Source organism: Phacochoerus africanus, chromosome 9 (assembly GCF_016906955.1).
Source record: "Phacochoerus africanus isolate WHEZ1 chromosome 9, ROS_Pafr_v1, whole genome shotgun sequence".
Taxonomy (NCBI): domain Eukaryota; kingdom Metazoa; phylum Chordata; class Mammalia; order Artiodactyla; family Suidae; genus Phacochoerus; species Phacochoerus africanus.
Window position 1 is genome coordinate 60,080,166 of NC_062552.1, and position 20,618 is coordinate 60,100,783.

Below are 20,618 nucleotides of genomic sequence, written 5' to 3' on the forward strand. Positions count from 1 at the left end.
CTGCATTCCACACCACAGCTCATGGCAATCCCAGATCCTTAACCCACTGAGCAAGGCCAGGTATCGAACCTGTGTCCTCATGGATGCTCGTCATATTTGTTAACCACTATGCCACGACAGGAACTCCAGGAGTTTTTTTTTTTTTTTTTCCTGATACATTCCTTATGATTTTCTTCTTACACATGATCAATATAATTACAATTAAAGATAACTTTACTTCTCCTTTTCCAGTATTTATGCTTTTTATTTTTTTCTTGTTTTATTGAACTGACTAGGACCTATACTATAGTGTTAAATAAAGAGTAGAAGTGAAAGTGGACTTCTTTGCCTTGTCCCCGTCTTGGGGGAGAAAGACTTATTGTTTCACCATTAGTAGGATGTTATAATTGTTTTGTTTTTTGTTTTTTGTCTTTTTGCCATTTCTTGGGCCGCTCCCACGGCATATGGAGGTTCCCAGGCTAGGGGTCGAATTGGAGCTGTAGCCACCAGCCTATGCCAGAGACACAGCAACGCAGGATCTGAGCCGCGTCTGCAGCCTACACCACAGCTCACGGCAACACTGGATCCTTAACCCACTGAGCAAGGGCAGGGATCGAACCCGCAACCTCATGGTTCCTAGTCAGATTCGTTAACCACTGCGCCACGATGGGAATTCCCAGATGTTATAATTGTTATGTAGCTATAATTTGTATATGCCACTGTCTCTCTCTCTTTTTTTTTTTTTTTTCCTTTCTATGGCCACACCTGTGTCATATGGAAGTTCCCAGGCTAGGAGTCTGATCGGAGCTGTAGCCACCAGCCTACACTACAGCCACAGCAACACCATATCCGAGCCTCAACTGTGGCCTATACCACACCTTGCAGCAATGCTGAGTCCTTAACCTACTGATCGAGGCCAGAGATCAAACCCGCTCCCTCAGGTTTACTAGTTGGGTTCTTAACCCCCTGAGCCACAATGGGAACACCCACCATCTCTTTTTTTATACAATGGATGGATGTTGAATTTTGTCAACAAAATTCTTTTCTGCATTTATGGGCATGATTGTACACGATTTCCTCATTTCCTTTTTTTTTTTTTAATGTGGTAGGACATTGATTTTTAAAAATTGACCTTTTTTATTTGAGATAACTGTAGATTAATATGCACTTGTAAGAAATAACACAGGGATTCCATATAGCCTACCCAGTTTTCCCCATTAGTAATGTCTTGCAGAACCGTAGTACATTATTACTATTGCTGCCCTTCACCCAATCCACCAGCATTGTCTTATCCCCTTCCCTGCTTTATTATTTTTTTTACAGCTGCACCTGTGGCATATGGAAGTTACCAGGCTAGGGGTTGAATTGGAGCTACAGCTACTGGCCTACACCACAACCACAGCAACGCCAGATCCTAGCCTCATCTACCACCTTCATGTAGCTTTTGTCAATGCCGGATCCTTAAACCACTGAGTAAGGCCAGGGATTAAACCTGCATCTTCATAGATAGTAGTTGGATTCTTAACCCATTGAGCCACAACAGGAACTCCTGTTTTTATTTTATTTTATTTTTTTAATATATATATTTTTATTTTTTATTACTCAAATGAATTTATCAAATCTGTAGTTGTATAATCATCATAACAATCCAGTTTCACAGGATTTCCATCCCATAACCCAAGCACATACCCCCACCCCCCAAACTGTCTCCTCCGGAGACCATGAGTGTTTCAGAGTCTGAGTCAGCATCTGTTCTGCAAAGAAGTTCAGTCTGTCCTTTTTTCAGATTCCATGTGTCAGTGAAAGCATTTGATGTTGGTGTCTCATTGTATGGCTGACTTCACTTAGCATGATAACTTCTAGGTCCATCCATGTTGCTAAAAATGCTGGTATTTTGTTCCTTTTAATGGCTAAGTAATATTCCATTGTGTATATGTTCCACATCTTCTTGATCCACTCCTCTGTCGATGGACATTTAGATTGTTTCCATTGAAAATAGTGCTGCAGTGAACATCAGAGTACATGTGTCTTTGTGGGTCGTGGTTTTCTCTGGATGGATGCCCAAGGGTGGGATTTCTGGATCAAATGGTAGTTCTATTTTTCGTTTTCTGAGGAATCTCCATCCTGTCTTCCACAGTGGTTGCACCAATTTACAATCCCTCCAAAAGTGTAATGGGGTTCTTTGTTCTCCACACCCTCTCCAGAACTTATTGTTTGTAGACTTTTTGGTGATGGCCATTCTGGCTGGTGTAAGGTGGTACCTCATCATGGTTTTGATTTGCATTTCTCTAAGAATGAGTGATGTTGAACATCTTTTCATGTGTTTTTTGGCCATCTGTATGTCGTCTTTGGAGAACTGTCTGTTTAGATCTTCTGCCCATTTTTGGATGTGGTTGTTTGTTTTTTTTGGTATAGAGCTGCAAAAGGTGTTTATAAATTTTGGAGATTAATCCCTTGTCAGTTGATTCACTTGCAAAGATTTTCTCCCATTCTGTGGGTTGTCTTTTTGTGTTTAGGGTTTCCTTTGCTGTGCAGAAACTTTTAAGTTTGGTTAGGTCCCATTTGTTTATTTTTGTTTTTATTGTCATGACTCTAGGAGGCGGATCTGAGAAGATGTTGCTGTCGTTTATGTCAGAGTTTTTGGCCTATGTTTTCCTCTAAGAGTTTCATAGTGTCTAGTCTTATATCTAGGTCTTTAATCCATTTTGAGTTTATTTTTGTGTATGGTGTTAGGGAGTGTTCTAATTTCATTCTTTTCCATGTGGCTGTCCAGTTTTCCCAGCACCCCTTATTGAACAAGCTGTCCTTTCTCCATTGTATATTCTCGTCTCCTTTGTCATAGATTAGTTGGCTGTGGGTGCATGGGTTTAATTCTGGGCTTTCTATCCTGTTCCACTGATCTCTATTTCTGTCTTTGTGCCATTACCATGTGGTTTTGATGACTGTTGCTTTGTAGTATATTCTGAAGTCTGGGAGCCTGATTCCTCTAGCTCCATTATTCTTTTTCAGGATGTCTTTGGCTATTCTGGGTCTTTTGTGCTTCCAAACAGACTTTAAAATATTTTGTTCGAGTTCTGTGAAAAATGTCCTTCGTAATTTGATAGGGATTGCATTGAATCTGTAGATTGCCTTAGGTAGTATATCCTGCCTGTTTTTGAACGGGACCTCCCTTTCTATTTCTTCTTGTATTAGTTTTGGTAACTTTTGTTTTTCAAGAATTTCTCAGATTCCTGTCGTGGCACTGCAGAAACGAATCTGACTAGAACCATGAGGGCGAAGCTTCAATCCCTGGCCTCCCTCAGTGGGTTAAGGATCTGGCATTGCCCTGAGCTGTGGTGTAGATCGCAGATTCAGCTTGGATCTGGCATGGCTTGGCTGTGGTGTAGGCTGGCAGGCGTAGCTCTGATTCAACCCCTAGCCTGGGAACTTCCATGTGCCACAGGTGCAGCCCTAAAAAGAAAGAATTTCTCTGTTTCATCTGAGTGGTCAAATTTACTGGTGTAGGGAGTTACCATTGAGGCTTAGCAGGTTTAGAATCCAGCTTGTATTCTTGAAGATGTGGGTTCGATCCCTGGCCTCAGTGGATTAAAGATCCTGTATTGCCACAAGCTCTGATTCTACCCCTAGTCTGTGAACGTCCCTACGCTGCAGGTGTGGCCCTAAAAATAAATAAAATTTACTGGCTTAAAGTTATCTTTCTTTTTTTTCCCTTAGGGCTGTATCCATGGCATATAGATTCCCAGGCTAGGGGTCCAATTGGATCTACAGCTGCCAGCCTATGCCACAACCACAGGAACCCCAGATCCAAGCCATGTCTGCGACCTCCGCCACAGCTCATGGCCATGCCAGATCCTTAACCCACTCCTAGTTGGATTTGTTTCTGCTGCACCACGATGGGAAGTCCAAAGTTATCTTTTTAATGCATGTGATGTCCCTTTGCTTATTCCTGACACTGACAATATATGTTGTATCTCTTGGTTAGTCTAGTTAGGGATTTATCAAGTTCATTAATGTTTTCAAAGAACTGATTTTTGGCTTGATTTTTATTTCCTGTTTCATTTATTTTACTCTTTAGTTCCTTTTTAATAACTTTGGGTTAATTTGCTCTTTTTTGACTAGCTTCTTAAGATGGAAGAAAACTTTCTCTTTTTCTAAAATAAGCATTTAAATTAGAAATCTATAAATATATATAAACTTCCCTTCAAGCTCTACTTTTAAGTGCATCCCACAAATGTTGATACATTCTATTTTCATTTTTATTGTTTGAATTTCTAACTTCCTTTTTGATTTCTTTAACTGATAGTTTATTTAGAAATGTCTTGCTTAATTTTCAGATATTTGGTATATTTGAAATATTTTATCAATTTCAAATTTAATTCTTTGTGGACAAAATATACTCTGTCTAATTTCAGGCCTTTGAAATTAATTGATACTAACTTAAGGCCCAGTGTATATTGATGAACATTCCACGTGGACTTGAAAATATTTATTCTGTAGTTGTTAGGTGTAGTGTTCTGTAATGCCTTCAGTCAGTTTTTTTTTTTTTATGTAGTTATTTTATTTTATTTTATTTTTTGTCTTTTTGTTGTTGTTGTTGTTGTTATTGTTGTTGTTGTTGCTATTTCTTGGGCCACTCCTGCGGCATATGGAGGTTCCCAGGCTAGGGGTTGAATCAGAGCTGTAGCCACCGGCCTACGCCAGAGCCACAGCAACGCAGGATCCGAGCCGCGTCTGCAACCTACACCACAGCTCATGGCAACGCTGGATCGTTAACCCACTGAGCAAGGGCAGGGATCGAACCCGCAACCTCATGGTTCCTAGTCGGATTTGTTAACCACTGCGCCACGACGGGAACTCCCAGTTTTTTTTTTTAAACAAAAATTTGTCCAGAATTTTTCGCTATCTTCAGCAAGAGGATTAGTCTGATAATGAGCTACTCAGACATTACTAACATTATTTTTTATATATTATTTCTTAATTATCTCTTTGAAAGCATTCTGATGGCAGATATATTAAAATATAATACATTATAAACAGGTGATAATTTGTGCAATTTAATGTCTAGGTAAATATCTTCAGCCAGTACATGTGATTTAAAGTAATTAAAGATCTTTATATATACATTAAATGATACTGCTTATTCATTAATATGCTTACTCCAATGAAAACAAGTTTTATTTTTTATGCTTTATTATCTCAAGGATGTGACAGAATGTGTATTACCAAATAACACCTGGTACAGAACCTAATATAATATTTGCTGAATTGAATTAAAGATGTGTCTGTTTCTTAAGGTGCACTGCATGGTTCCTTGTCTCCACGGTGGCCTTACAGCTGAAACATGGCTACGGATTGGCTGGGCAGTATTGTGTCCATCAACTGTGGAGATAGCTTGGGTGTCTATCAGGGAAGAGTATCAGCAGTTGATCAGGTCAGCCAGACCATTTCTCTTACCCGGCCTTTCCACAATGGAGTGAAGTGCCTTGTGCCAGAAGTCACCTTCAGGTGAGTATCCTGACTAATTCTTCCAAATCCAGCTTGGTGTCTGGGGAGCTTGAGCCTGGGTCTTGTTGCCAATATTCTCTTGCACAGGGCTATTTTTCAGTAGAGTCTTGTCAAGGGTGAGATTTTACAATCAGATCTTATAGTCCTGCTGCTCTTTTCAGCAGAGACTTTATGTTATAATTAGCTTTTAGCAAATGATTCAAGGTTTATGAAACATTTTTATTATCTCTGTCAAACTTATGCAGTATTTCAATGTCAGACTCTGAATAATCTTTCTGTTTTCTTTTATGGTTTCAGATTTCTTTTGTCAGTTCTGGATTGTTTGCTCTTTCTTATATCTAAGGTCTTTATTGACTTCTTTCCCCCCTGTGTAACTATCTTTCTTTGCAGGTGTGTGTTATAATTTCTCTCCAGAGAACACACTGTAGCCAATAGCTAAAGTCCTTAGCTACAGGAATAAATTTGCCAAAGATCTCAAGCTCAGATGTCTTCACATCCCTCCTTTATAAATTTGGCAGATAACCTCCCTTTCTTATGTTTTAAAAAAAAAAAAAGTCTTGAGCTAGAGCTTCCTTGACTTCCTATGTAACACCCACACATAACCTTTTCTGTAGGCATATCAATTCTTATTTCTTATCTCCTCTGAAGTCTCCATGGAAGGAATGCCCTTTGTGTTCAGGGCCAACCTTATCACATATGCTTTATGAGCTATGCTTTCCTATCTCCTTTGAGACCCTGCTCCTTTTCTTTTGTGTCTTCACTTTCAACCTTAATACTGGCTCTTTTCTCTTCTCTTTCTAACATTCTCAGGCCTCCCCCATAGTATAAACACTACCCCTCCACACACCTTACATTTGCCCTAGGTATTGCCCTGTCGGTTTCCTTCTCTTTAGACTCACAGTTCTTTTCAGAGTAGAATGCAGTTGGCCCTTGAACAGTGAGGAGGTTAGAAGGCCAACCACCTACACCATCCAAAATCTTGGTGTAACTCTCAGTATCCATGGTTCTGTATCTGTGGATCATGTGGTACTGTAATATGTATTTTGTTGAAAAAAAAAAAAATCCACGTTTAAGTGGACCTACACAGTTCAAACCCATATTCAAGGTCGAATATAGTCTCCTTTTACTCCCTTTGTGTCTTAGACTAGCCTCTTTCTACCCCACCATTATCTTTTTCTGTCTTTACCATCTTGCTGAACTAACTGCTTTTGTTAATTTGTTTTGTTTTTCTTTTGGCCGCCCCATGGCATATGGAGTTCCCAGGCTGGGGATCAGATCCAACCTGCAGTTGTGACCTATGCCACAGGTGTAGCAACCAGAATCCTTAACCCACTTTGACAGGCTGGGGATCGAACCTGTGTTGCTGATCCCATTGTGCCACAGTGGGAACTCCTGAGCTAGCTTTTGCTGAGGTTAAAAATGACCTAATTGCCAGATTCAGTGGCAGTGTCTCAGTTCTAATCTAATCTTATTCAGATGTTCCCTAACCATTGGAGTGACCTCTTCTTTTAGTTTCTTTGTCACCCCTTTGGGTTTTCTTCCCAAGTATTCCTCCATTCCTTTATACACTTTTTCTCCCCAGCCCCACAGGTTCCTTTTCTTCTACTCACTTTTTTTTTTTTGCTTTTTAGAGCCACACCTGCGGCACATGGAGGATTCCCAGGCTAGGGGTCCACTCGGAGCTACAGCTGCCAGCCCACACCACAGCCACAGCAATGCAGAATCTTAGTTGCGTCTGCAACTTACACCACAGCTCAGGGCAGCGCTGGATCCTTAACCCACTGAGGGAGGCCAGGGATTGAACCACAACCTCATGGTTCCTAGTCAGATTCATTTCTGCTGCGCCACCACAGGAACCCCTCTTCTACTCACTTTTTTTTGTTTTGTTTTGTTTTGTTTCTGTCTTTTTGCCTTTTCTAGGGCTGCTCCCGCAGCATATGGAGGTTCCCAGGCTAGGAGTCGAATCGGAGCTGTAGCTGCCTGCCTACACCACAGCCATAGCAACAAGGGATCCGAGCCGCGTCTGTGACCTACACCACAGCTCACGGCAACGCCGGATCCTTAACCCTCTGAGCCAGGCCAGGGATCGAACCTGCAACTTCATGGTTCCTAGTCAGATTCATTAACCACTGCGCCATGATGGGAACTCCTCTACTCACTTTTTAAGATGGATTTAGTCGGAGTTACATCTTTGATTCTTTTCCTGGTCTGTATTCTCCTTAGACAATCTCTTGTATACCTTCTTACACATTAATGAGACCCCAGATTTTTAATTTAGACCCATTATCTGTGTTATATACACTTTAATTGTCTACTGGTCATCTCCAAGTGGCTATCCTACAGATATCTTAAATTTAAAATTTTCAAAGCTGAGCTGACTATGTTACCTGCACATTTCTTCCTCCAAAGTTCTATCCTTAATTAGTGACTGATGACACCTTTCACCCAAGTTAGAAATTTAGGAATCATAATAAAGTCTTTCTCTTGATCCTCATGTTTAGTTAGTCACCAAATTCTGTGGATTCCTGATATTTCTTGGTTCCATCCTTCCCACTTCCTTTGCATTGTCACTTGCCCTGTTCATCCCCATGTTCTTTATCTCCTAACCAGTGCCCCTGCCTCTAATTTCTCCACCTTCCCTGTAGCCATCAGGAAAATACATTGTGATTATGATCTGGTCCCTAATTTCCTCCACAGCCTGATCTCCTAATGGCCCTGCACAAGCTTTCTTCCCTTTAGTAACCCTGTCACATTTGAAGTTCTCCAGATGGCCCACGTTTTCTCCATCTCTGAGCCTTGGCCTGAGGTGCCCTTCTCCCTACCAGACTGTTTTGCCAACTCTTTGTTTTCCTCCCCAGCCAGACTTAGCTTAAGTGTTTGATCCATCTCTGCCAAACTAACATATGTTTTGCTTCGGGGTGCATTGGTCCCCAGTGCACACCTTTTGTCATGGTTTTTAACACTTGTGATTACCTACCTGAATTTTCTGCTGACTAGACTGTGAATTCCTTGTGGGCATGTATTGCTTTTCATCTCTGTATGCTCCACTCATAATACAGAGCTTAACACATTGTGAGTACTCTGTATATACCTATTGAATGAGCAGATGAGTGAATGAATGAAAAAAAGCCATTAATTAAGCATTCTAGCAATCTAAGATGTTAATAATAGTTGTGTGGTTAACAGTAGGTCTCTTTAAAGGCCAGTGCTGTGACAGTTGAATGTTGGTGGCCGAGCCTTATCTTTAAGTACTCTACCACCTTTTCTAGTTTTTGCCTTTGATGACTCATTGAAATGCTGCCCTGCTACGGTATAGCTGGTTCTTTTTGATCCCATTTTCATCACTGTTATCACTATTACAGTTTTGACTTGGGCTCTTTTGTGTACTTCAGGGCAGGTGACATTACGGAACTAAAAATTCTGGAGATACCAGGTCCTGGAGAAAACCAACATTTTGGAGACCTTCATCAGGCAGAATTAGGCCCCTCTGGTGTTGGGTGCCAAGTAGGTATTGGTCAGAATGGCATGGGCAAGTTGGTTAAAAAGCCAGCCTCTTCCAGCAGTGCCCCTCAGAACATCCCTAAGAGGACAGATGTCAAGAGCCAAGATGTTGCCGTTTCTCCCCAGCAGCAGCAGTGCTCAAAGAGCTATGTGGATAGGCACATGGAGTCCTTGAGTCAGTCCAAAAGCTTCCGGCGTCGGCACAACTCTTGTAAGTTGGTTTGAGTTAATATTTCTTTTTTACCTGATGTTTCATGTCTATAAGCTCTTATTCATTGCTAGTCTTTAAATAAATCCTTTATTACCCTAATAAAAAAAGATGCTGGCAGAGCTTCACAAAAATATAGCATGGTTCTTTCATTCTGGAGCTATTTCCTCAAGATAATAAGGGAAAGGAAATAAGCTGTTAGAGACTCACACCAGCTCCTTGCCCTCTCTCACCACTTCCCTTCCTTCCAAAAAAAGTCATTCATCTGTCTTGAGTTCACACAGACAAAAGCGATGTTGTTTTTAATCTGCTAACTGGTGGTAGTAGTGATACCTGGGTTGAACTTACACTTAAGCTGTTCTAGGGGATTCTCAAATAAGTTTTCTTCTTGTATTTTAATTCCCATCCTTAGAAGAGAGAAAGCGATGGGCCTAGACATCTCTGTGATCTTACAATATCTGACATACTGACAATTTTAGATTTGCTGTATTCACTCCCTGCTAGCACATCAAGGAGAGCATGCACTGGTGTGTGTATTTGTTCCCAGTTTTGTTTGGTACTAATGAATTGTTGAATGCCATTTACTCGTTATAGACCATAGTTAATTCACTAGGATCTGGTATGCTCTTTAACATATTTACTAGAGTAATGTTACAGTAGTGAATTATAACAGATCCACTAGACCCTGTGTGGCCTTTCAGGACCCAACATTTTTAAGTTTTCAAAATGCCTGATTCTGTGAATAAGCTACTGACATTTTGAAAATTTTTTTTTTTTTTTTTGTCTTTTTGCTATTTCTTGGGCCGCTCCTGCGGCATATGGAGGTTCCCAGGCTAGGGGTCCAATCGGAGCTGTAGCCACCGGCCTACACCAGAGCTACAGCAACGCGGGATCCAAGCTGCGTCTGCGACCTACATCACAGCTCACGGCAACGCCGGATCCTTAACCCACTGAGCAAGGGCAGGGACCGAACCCGCAACCTCATGGTTCCTAGTCGGATTCGTTAACCACTGCGCCAGGACGGGAACTCCCTGAAATTTTTTTTTAAATGTATTTTGAGGCATTTTGCCTCAGTACATCTTAAATAACTATATGAATTGACAAATGAAGACCTGAACCTGAAGTTGAATTGTTAGTTCTTCTATATCCTTTGAAAAATTGTAAAATGCTTAGATAGAAAATGACTTTTTCCATTTAGACTTTAACATTTTCTACTTTGCTTTATTCTCTTAAAAAAAAAAACCTTTTTTCTTTATCAAAAAAATTGACTTGTTTATTAAAAGTTCAAATATTCAAGCAATTTATAATCTGTCATGTACTTGGAGACAGTGCCTGTTAGCAATTTGTAAATTTTTTTCTGCATATTTTCTGCCTATTATTAACATCTTACATTTTTATGACATATTTGTTACAGTTAATGAAACGGTGATGAGACATTAACCAAAATCTATATTTTATTCAGATTGCTTTAGTTTTTATTACCCAGGCTCCTTGTTACAGGCTCTCATCCAGCATACCATGTTACATGTAGGAGTCACGTTTTCTCTTGACTTTGACGGTTTCTCAGACTTTCATTGTTTTGTGATGACCAGGACAGTACTCGTCAGATATTTTTGTAGACTATGCCTCAATTGGTATTTGGTTTTTTTGTTTGTTTGTTTTAGGGCTGCATCAGTGGCATATGGAAGTTCCCAGGCTAGGCGTTGAATCAGAGCTTACACCACAACCACAGCAGTGCCAGATCCGAGCCACATCTGCCACCTGCAGCACAGCTCACAGCATTGCTGGATTCTTAACCCACTGAGCGAGGCCAGGGATCAAACCTGTGTCCTCATGGATGCTACTCAGATTTTTGAACCACCGAGCCATGATGGGAAATCCTGATGTTTTTCTTATTATTAGACCGGGGTCATGTGATTGGGAAAGGAAGATCACAGAGATAAAGTGTCATTTTCATCATATATCAAGAGTATATACTAACAACATGGTTTCTGACTTTTTAATTTATTTTTACTGCTGCATCTGCAGTGCATGGGAGTTCCTGGGCTAGGGGATGAATCAGAACTGCACCACAGCCATGGCAACACCAGATCCATCTGCAACGTACACTGCTGCTTGCGGCTACACTGGATCCTCAGCCCACTGAGCAAGGCCAGGGATTGAACCCGAATCCTCATAGAGACAACATCAGTCCTTAACCCACTGAGCCACAATGGGAACTCCCTTGTTTCTGACTTTGATATTGACCTCAAGTGCCTGGCTGAGGTAGTATATGTCAGATTTGTCCTCTGAAGTCATTCTGCAGCCCACCCCTAAGAAGTCGAGAGTCATGCAGAGTATCTACATAAATTATTGGGATTTTTCTGTTCCAGAGATTTTTCTTCTCCCTCATTTACTTATTCAGTCATTTATCTTTATGAGTATGGACTTATAAGTATTTATTTTATACTTTGGGTTATACTTCATTTCCACTTTATTTTGCTGCTCATATTGTTTCAGCTTTGGCCACTGGGTGCTCCTTCAGTTGGCTACTGTGTCCCTTTGGCATGCCCCCATTATACATTCCCTGCCTCCTGGAACTTCCTCCCTTTCAGGCACTGCAAGATGCTCTAGGTTTATCTGTGTTTTCTGCCCCAGCCCTAGGGACCTTGTTTCATTTTATTAGAGAATGGTATTACCACAATCTAGGCAGTAGACGTGCTTATTGCTACTGGGTGTCACCCTTTCAGCTGACAGAGCAAGAAAATATATGTGTGTACTTAAACCAGTGTATATACACATATCTGTAAATAAATTTTGGTTTTTTTTTGGGGGGGGGCATGCCTGCCTCATATGGAAGTTCCCTGGCTAGAGGTCAAATCAGAGCTGTAGCCGCAGAAACACTAGATCTGAGCTATGTCTGCAACCCACACCACAGCTCATGGTGACACCACATACTTAACCTACTGAGCAAGGCCAGGGATCAAATCCACCTCCTCATGGATACTAGTTGGGTTCTTAAGCCCCTGAGTCACAACGGGAACTCCTGTAAATAAATACATATATATGTAACCTTCACTACTATGTTAAGCTAAATGTCAATTCATGTTGATGTATCCAAGTCTAATCCAGCACCACATGATTCATTCTAGCCTCCTTTTCTCATCTGTAACCTCTTACTCCCAACAGCAAGAAATCCATACTGTCTTTCATCATTGACTTAAATTATTTAATTCCAGTATACAGTATCAGAATTGCTAACTCTAACCCATGCCCCCATCCTCTTTATTGACTAGTCTCATATATTTGTAACAGATCATTTGCTTGCATTCTGCATTCCATCCTGGGCTCCTCCAATCTCCTCAATGATTTTTTTTTTTTTAATTTACGTACATTAGGCTCCCTCTTTGTGCTCTAAAGTTCTGAAGGCTTTGACAAATACATGTTATTTTATATCTATCAATACAGTATTGTGGAGAATCCCTGTGTTTAACCTATTCAGTCTTTTCCATTTTCCCTCCATGATCGCTTCCCCACTCCCCACCAAGCAACTACTGATCTTTTTATCATCTATCTCTGTAGTTTTGTCTTTTCCAGAATATCACATATATGTAGTCTTTTCAGAATTCTTTATTTTACAATATGTATTTGATTCATCCATGTCTTTTTGTGACTTAATAGCTCATTTCCTTTTATTGCTTAATAATATTCCATTGTATGAATATATAAAATTTGTTTATCCATTTACCTATTGAAGAACATCTTAGTTGCTTCCAGCTTTTGGTGATTATGAATAAAGTTGTTATAAATATTTGTGGTTTTATATGGATATAAGTTTTCAGATGAGTTGGGTAAATACCTATGGGTGTGAATGCTGGATGTTATGAGACTATTGGTTTGTTTCTTTTTTTTCTTTTCTTTTTTTTTCCCCCTGTTACTTACAGTTGTAGCAGCTTCTTGAAAGAGTACAGTTAAGTTCAAAACAAGTAATTTAGGAGTTCTCTTGTGGCACAGCAGGTTAAGGACCCGGCGTTGTTACTGCAGCAACTTGGGCCACCACTGTGGCATGGGTTCTGTCCCTGGTCTGGGAACTTCGATATGCCGCAGGTACAGCCAAAAGAAAAAAAACAACAACAACCAAGTAATTTATTAGCTCTTTATCACGTCACTCTAGTGTAGTAGAACATGGGGTCATTCTCAAAAGTATACTCTGGTTGATTCTGCTTCTGCTTTTGCTATTTGGTCCATTCCCTTTTCCTAGATTAGTAACAGCTTGTAAATAAGGTAAAGAGATCATGATCAGTAAATAAGCCAGTAAAATGCTGGATTCTCTTTCTGAGAATTTCTTTTGAACCTGGATTTGTGTGGAAATGTCTGTAGCGTGGGAATTTGATGATGAAATGTGTCACAGAATTGGTTTGTCATAGTAAGCAGAGTTACTTTTATTCGTCTGATCGGTGAACCCTGTAAGATGAGTAGAAAAGTCTGCCAGAGATTGACTTATTACTTAGCATTTATGTAGCATTTTAAGGATACCAAGGAGATAGGTTGGTTTCTTCCCACCATAATTGTAATGTAGATTATTAATGTTTTTTTTCATTGATGAGTGAGAAATGGATATTAAGTATTTTTCTCATTAGAGATCTATAAATCACATTTTCTCTATGTACATTGATGTTGAGGCCAGTAGATTGATAAAGCTATAGGAGCATAATCTCTTGTAAATTCTGGCTTTTAATTGATCTTTCAGGGTTAGTAATGAGTTTTTGAGGAGTTTGTTGATTCTGGTTCCTTAGTCCAACTTGATGAGAGATTTAGCACAAGCAGATTTTAATCTCTTCTTTTAGGCTTGGTGGTAGGAGGGTGGTTATAGTTTCTATAACCTTGGTCATTGAACAGACAACTCAGAATATTTTTCAAGTAGATAAATGGAATATCAGCCTGAGGGAGCAGAGGGATGCCTCTTGAGGCCTGTTAAGGATACATGTCTGTGTATCGTCTGCTCAGTGTAACAGTGATCCCACTGAGTGAGGGCAGAAAGTTATTTTTTGCTATGTTTTTGTGGTCCTTCTGAGATCCTAATGTGACTTTTTAACCTCCTTAGATGTGCTTCATATATTCAGCAGACTTGGAAAAACCCCGTGGTGCTGCTGTTGGAGCCAAGACGTTGACTGATTACTGACCTAGAATTTGGGAGTTGAAAAGAAGGTCCCAGATACTCTCAGAAACCTCCTCACAAAGCCCCTCTAGTCTGGCACTAAAACATATGTAGGAGTTCCTGTTGTGGCTCAGTGGAAATGAACTCGACTAGAATCCATGAGGATGAGGGTTTGATCCCTGGCCTTGCTCAGCGTGGGTTAAGGACCTGGCGTTGCCATGAGCTGTGGGGTAGGTCTCAGATTCGGTTTGGATCCTTGTGTTGCTGTGGCTGTGGCATAGGCCAGCAGCTGCAGCTCCAGTTCAACCCCTAGCCTGGGAACTTCCATATGCCACACCTGCAGCCCTAAAAAGAAAAAAAATAATTGTAATTTGACCTTCAGGTGCCCTTTAGCGTGCCAAGTGCAGGACAGAGTTCCCCTTTACAATATGTGTGTGACAAAAACCAATAAATAAGTGGCATTGAGGGTTACACAACAATGGATTTGTTATAAGTTGTCCTGGCCAAAGGACCTCTGTGCCAAAGGCTGGCAGCAAAATGGCACAGGAAGGCGGCCAGCCTCTAGTGTTAACATACACTTGGCCCTTGAAATTGAAAAGTAAAGACATCTGGGAAGCATTGTTTATCTTTTCCAAGGGAAGTGATTTTCTCTCCTACTGGCCAAAGGCCACTTTAATATAGAGCCCAGCCCTTTGAGCTGAGTAAACCAAGTATTGAGACAGCTTATTCACCCAGGGCTTCCCAATGTTTGTATCAAAGTACGAGGCAAAGGAAGAATAAGAGACAACTGAGGCAGAGCCTCCTTGCCTGCCTGCTTGCATCTCTCACAAGCATCTTATCTCAATCTATTTCTTGCCTATCAAAAAAAAGGCAACTGAGCATGTTAGCCTGCCTTTCATTTGTTTGATATTCTCTTAACTTTTTCTTGCCGACCTGTGATATCAGAATTTCTTCCTGGAAATTTTTTTCACTGATGGCTTTCCTGACGGTATTTGGAGCATAGCTAGTTCTCAGTGTATATTTGTCAAATGAATGAATGGAAGACCTATATTCAGTAGGAACATGAGAAAATACCTGATACTTTCTATAGTCACAACTGTGGGTTTTATTGTAAGTTATGTTTGTAGAGTCTGTGGCGGAGCCAAAAATGATTTCCCGTTTTGCTTCTTTTTTTTTTTTTTTTTTGGGTCTTTTTAGGGCTGCACCCAAAGCATATGGAGGTTCCTGGGCTAGGAGTCTAATCGGAGCTGTAGCCACTGGCCTACGGCACAGCCACGTCAGATCCGAGCCGCGTCTGTGACCTACACCACAGCTCACGGCAACGCCTGATCCTCAACCCACTGAGCGAGGCCAGGGATCGAACCTGAAACCTCATGGTTCCTCCTCGGATTCGTTTCCACTGCGCCATGATGGGAACTCCCCGTTTTGCTTCTTTTATCCTGTCTTCTCTCCCATCAATTAATTGCTTGTCTTCCTCTATCAGTGTGATAGGTCCAGGATAGTTCATTGTCAGTTTGTACTGGACTTGACTGAGCTCTTTTTCTCTGAAGCTCTTGTCTCATAGTCCCCTTGTATTATTGTTGACAACTTTATCTTCCTGTCTCTTTCAGTCACACAACACCCTTGGCTTAGTTTTTGTTGGCTCCCTTTCTTTCTCATAGTTAGTCTCAAATTGTCTTTTATAACCTCTTTAGACTATTTTGTTGTTTATTTGGGGGGTTTTTGTTTTGCTTTTTGATATGTCTGCTTTGATTTTTTAATTCAGCAGAGATTTGTGTACTTATGGTGGAGCAGGCATGGTATCGGGTGACAGAACTGAATGACATGGTTCTGCCACTCTTTGGCAGAACTGGTTCTGTGTATGCCAGAGAGTAAAACTGGAGACTGGAGCCCACTGGCAATGCAATGTTGGTGCAGTATTGAGCAAATAAGAAGGAGGAAGTCCCATCTCCTTCTTCTTTCCTCCTACTCTCTTCAGGTACCGACTTCTGGTGGTAGAAGCTAACAGGAAGCCAGCTAAGGAAGGGAAAATGTAGTCTGTAGAGTTCTAGCTGGTACCGCAAAAGGTGAGTGTGGTGTTGGAAGACAGTAGTTTAATAAGTGACGCACTTAACGCTTTGAATAAAACGAGATTCAAAGAACTCTGGTTAGGTACAATTAATAAAAAAATTTTTAAAAATTTAATGGCAGTCATAGCTAGAAAGAATGCCTTTCTTTCCAGCATGAGAGGCATGGTGTAGAGCAGGGTGATGAAACTTTTTCTATAAAGGTTCATACATTAAATATTTCAGGCTTTGCAGGCCATAAGGTCTCTGTCTCAAACATTTAACTGTTTTTGTAGCACAAAAGCTGCCTTGGACAATATGTAAACAAATGAGCGTGACTGTTATTCCAATAGAACTTTATTTACAGAAGGTCTTTTGCACAACAGGTTAAAGATCCTGTGTTGTCACTGTAGTGGCTTGGGTCACTGCTGTAGCATGGGTTTGATCCCTGGCCTGGGAACTTTTGCATGTTGCAGGCATGGCTAAAAACAAAAAAACTTTAGGAGTTCCTGTCATGGCTCAGCAGAAATGAACCCGACTAATATCCATGAGGACATGAGTTTGATCCCTGGCCTTGTTCAGTGGGTTAAGGATCTGGTGTTGCCATGACCTGTGGTGTAGGTTGCACACATGGCTTAGATCCCATGTTGCTGTGGCTTTGGTATAGGCCAGCAGCTGCAGCTCTGATTTGACCCCTAGCCTGAGAACTTCCATGTGCCTCAAGTGTGGCCCTGAAAAGACAAAAAACAAACAAAACAAACACAACCCTTCATTTATAGAAATAGGCAGTGCCTGAGCTGGATTTGGCCCTGGGATATGAGTAGAGTATATTCTTAGGGTGAAGTTAATCAGTGGTAGTCCATATAGATTCATGTTTAGAATAACCTTGATTACTTTTTAATTTGGAAGACCATCTTCTCAGATGTGATAAGATTAAATTTTTTCTTTTTTATTCTTTTCTTTGGCTGCACCCACAGCATATGGAAGTTCCTGGGCCAGGGATCAAATGCACGCTGCAACTGTGACCTACACCACAACTACAGCAACACCGAATCCTTAAGGCATTGAGCCAGGCTGATGATCGAACCTATGCCACCACAGAGACAACACTGGGTCCTTAACCCCATCCACCACAGTGGGAACTCCTTGATGAGATTAATATATTTTATTTTATTTTTTGCTTTTCTTCCCCCTTTTTAAATTACTTCATGAATTTTATTAAATTTGTAGTTGTACAATGATCATCACAACCAAATTTTATAGCATTTCCATCCCAAACCCGCAGTGCATATCCCCACACCCCAACCTGTCTCGTTTGGAAACCGTAAGTTTTTTAATTTAATTTTTTTTAGGGCTGCACTTGCGGCATTATGGAGCTTCGCAGGCTAGGGGTCCAGTTGGAGCTGTAGCCTCTGGCCTACCCCACCGCCACAGCAACGCCAGATCCCAGCCATGTCTGTGACCTACACCACAGCTCATGGCGACGCTGGATCCTTAATCTACTGAACGAGGCCAGGGATCGAACCCGCGTCCTCATGGATCCTAGTTGGGCTCATTACCGCTGAGCCAAGACGGGAACTCCCGGAAACCGTAAGTTTTTTAGTCTGTGAGTCAGTAGGTGTTCTGCAAAGAAGTTCATTGTGTCTTTTTTTTTTTAGATTCTACATGTAAGTGGTAGCATTTGATGTTGGTGTCTCATTGACTGACTTCACTTAGTATGATAATTTCTAGGTCCATCCATGTTGCTGCAAATGCCGTTTTTTCTTTCTTTTTAATGGCTGAGTAACACTCCATTGTGTATATGTACCACATCATCTTTAGCCCCTCCTCTGTCGATGGGCATTTTGGTGGTTTCCACATCTTGGCTGTTGTATATAGTGCTGCAATGAACATTGGAGTACATGTGTCTTTTCAAGTCATGGTTTTCTCTGGATAGATCTGAGGAATCTCCATACTGTTTTCCACAGTGGTTGCACAAATTTACATTCCTACCAACAGTGTATTAAGGTTCCCTTTTCTCCACACCTTCTCTAGCATTTATTGTCCGTAGACTTTTTGATGATGGCCATTCTGGCTGGTGTAAGGTGGTACCTCATAGTAGTTTTGATTTGCATTTCTCTAACAATTAGTGATGTTAAATATCTTTTCATGTGTTTTTGGCCATTCGTATGTCTTCTTTGGGGAATTGTCTGTTTAGATCTGCTCATTTTTTTGTTGGGATTGTTTGTTTTTTTGGTATTGAGCTGTAGAAGGTGTTTATAAATTTTGGAGATTAATCCCTTGTCAGTTGCTTCATTTACAAATATTTTCTCCCATTCTGTGGGTTGTCTTTTCATTTTGTTTAGGGTTTCCTTTGCTGTGCAGAAACCTTCAAGTTTAAGTCCCATTTGTTTGTTTTCATTGTCATGACTCTAGGAGGTAGATCTGAGAAGATGTTGCTATCGTTTATGTCAGAGTGTTTGGCCTGTGTTTTCCTCTAAGAGTTTTATAGTACCTGGTCTTATATTTAGGTCTTTAATCCATTTTTTTAGTAAGTAAATTTTATTTTTTATTTTTTTGGCTTTTCTAGGGCTGCACCCGTGGCATATGGAGGTTCCCAGGCTAGGGGTCTAATTGGAGCTGTGGCCACTGGCCGACGCCAGAGCCACAGCAACTTGGAATCTGAGCTGCGTCTGCAGCCTATACCACAGCCCAAGGCAATGCCAGATCCTTAGCCCACTGAGTGAGACCAGGGATCAAATTAGAAACCTCATGGTTCCTAATCGATTCGTTAATCACTGAGCCATTATGGGAACTCCTTATTTATTTTTTAAAGTTTAATTTTATTTTTTAAATTGTTTCCCCAGTACAATTTTTTTTTCTAATGCACAGCATGGTAACACATACATGTACACATTCTATTTTTCTCACAAAGTCTTTAATCCATTTTGAGTTTATTTTTGTGTATGGTGTTAGGAGGTATTCTAATTTCATTCTTTTTTTTTGTCTTTTTAGAGCCGAACCCATGGCATATGGAGGTTCCCAGTCTAGGGGTCTAATAGGAGCTGTAGCTGCCAGCGCAGGATCCGAGCTGTATCTGTGACCTACACCACAGCTCACAGCACTGCCAGATCCTTAACCCACTGAGCAAGGCAAGGGATCGAACCTACAACCTCATGGTTCCTAGTCGGATTTGTTTCCGCTGTGCCACAACAGGAACTCCTCTAATTTCATCCTTTTACATGTAGCTGTCCAGTTTTCACAGCACCACTTATTGAACAAGCTGTCCTTTCTCCATTGTATATTCTTGGCTCCTTTGTCATAGATTAGTTGACTGTAGGTGCATGGGTTTAATTCTGGGCTTTCTATCCTGTTCCACTGATCTATATTTCTGTCTTTGTGCCAGTATCATACATTTTTGATGACTCTAGCTTTGTAGTATAGTCTGAAGTCAGGGAACCTGATTCCTCCAGCTCTGTTTTTCTTTCTCAGGATGTCTTTGGCTATTCTGGGTCTTTTGCGCTTCCAAACAAACTTTAAAATATTTTGTTCGAGTTCTGTGAAAAACGTCCTTGGTACTTTGATAGGGATTGCATCGAATCTGTAGATGCCTTGGGTATATAGTCATTTTGATAATACTGATTCTTCCAATCCAAGAGCATTGTATGTCTTTCCATCTGTTTGTGTCGTCTTTGATTTCTTTCATCAGCGTCTTATACTTTTCAGAATACAGGTCTTTTGTCTCTTTAGGGGTTTATTCCTAAGTATTTTATTCTTTTTGATGCAATGGTAAATGGGATTGTTTCCCTGATTTCTCTTTCTGATCTTTCATTGTTAGTATATAGAAATGCAGTCGATTTCTGTGTATTAATTTTGTATCCTGTGACTTTGCCAAATTCATGGATGAACTCTAACAGTTTTCTGGTAGTCTTTAGGATTCTCTAAGTATAGTATCATGTCATCTGCAAATAGTGATAGTTTTACTTCTTCCTTTCCAATTTGGCCAGGGATCAAATCCAAGCTGCAACTGTTACCTATGCCACAGCTACAGCAACACTGGATCCTTAAGGCATTGCGCCAGGCTGACAGTTGAACCTGTGCCACCACAGAGACAACACTTGGTCCTTAACCCCTCCACTACAGTGGGAACTCCTCGATGATATTAATTTTTTATTTTATTTATATTTTTTGTTTTTTAGGGCTGCATCTGCAGCATATGGAGGTTCCCAGGCTAGGGGTCGATGGAGCTGTAGCTGCTGGCCTA

General features: G+C 40.7%; 1 protein-coding gene across 2 annotated transcripts in view; it reads left to right on the forward strand.

Moving 5' to 3' along the window:
* Window positions 1-20,618, forward strand: part of EDC3 (enhancer of mRNA decapping 3) — a 64,059-nt gene that overhangs the window by 15,998 nt on the left and 27,443 nt on the right. For both annotated transcript variants that reach the window (XM_047794823.1, XM_047794824.1), the window contains exons 2-3: window positions 5,274-5,484; window positions 8,877-9,196. In XM_047794823.1, coding sequence (XP_047650779.1) covers window positions 5,321-5,484; window positions 8,877-9,196 — 484 coding nt within the window. In that variant the 5' untranslated portion in view covers window positions 5,274-5,320. The remainder of the gene's footprint in view (window positions 1-5,273; window positions 5,485-8,876; window positions 9,197-20,618) is intronic.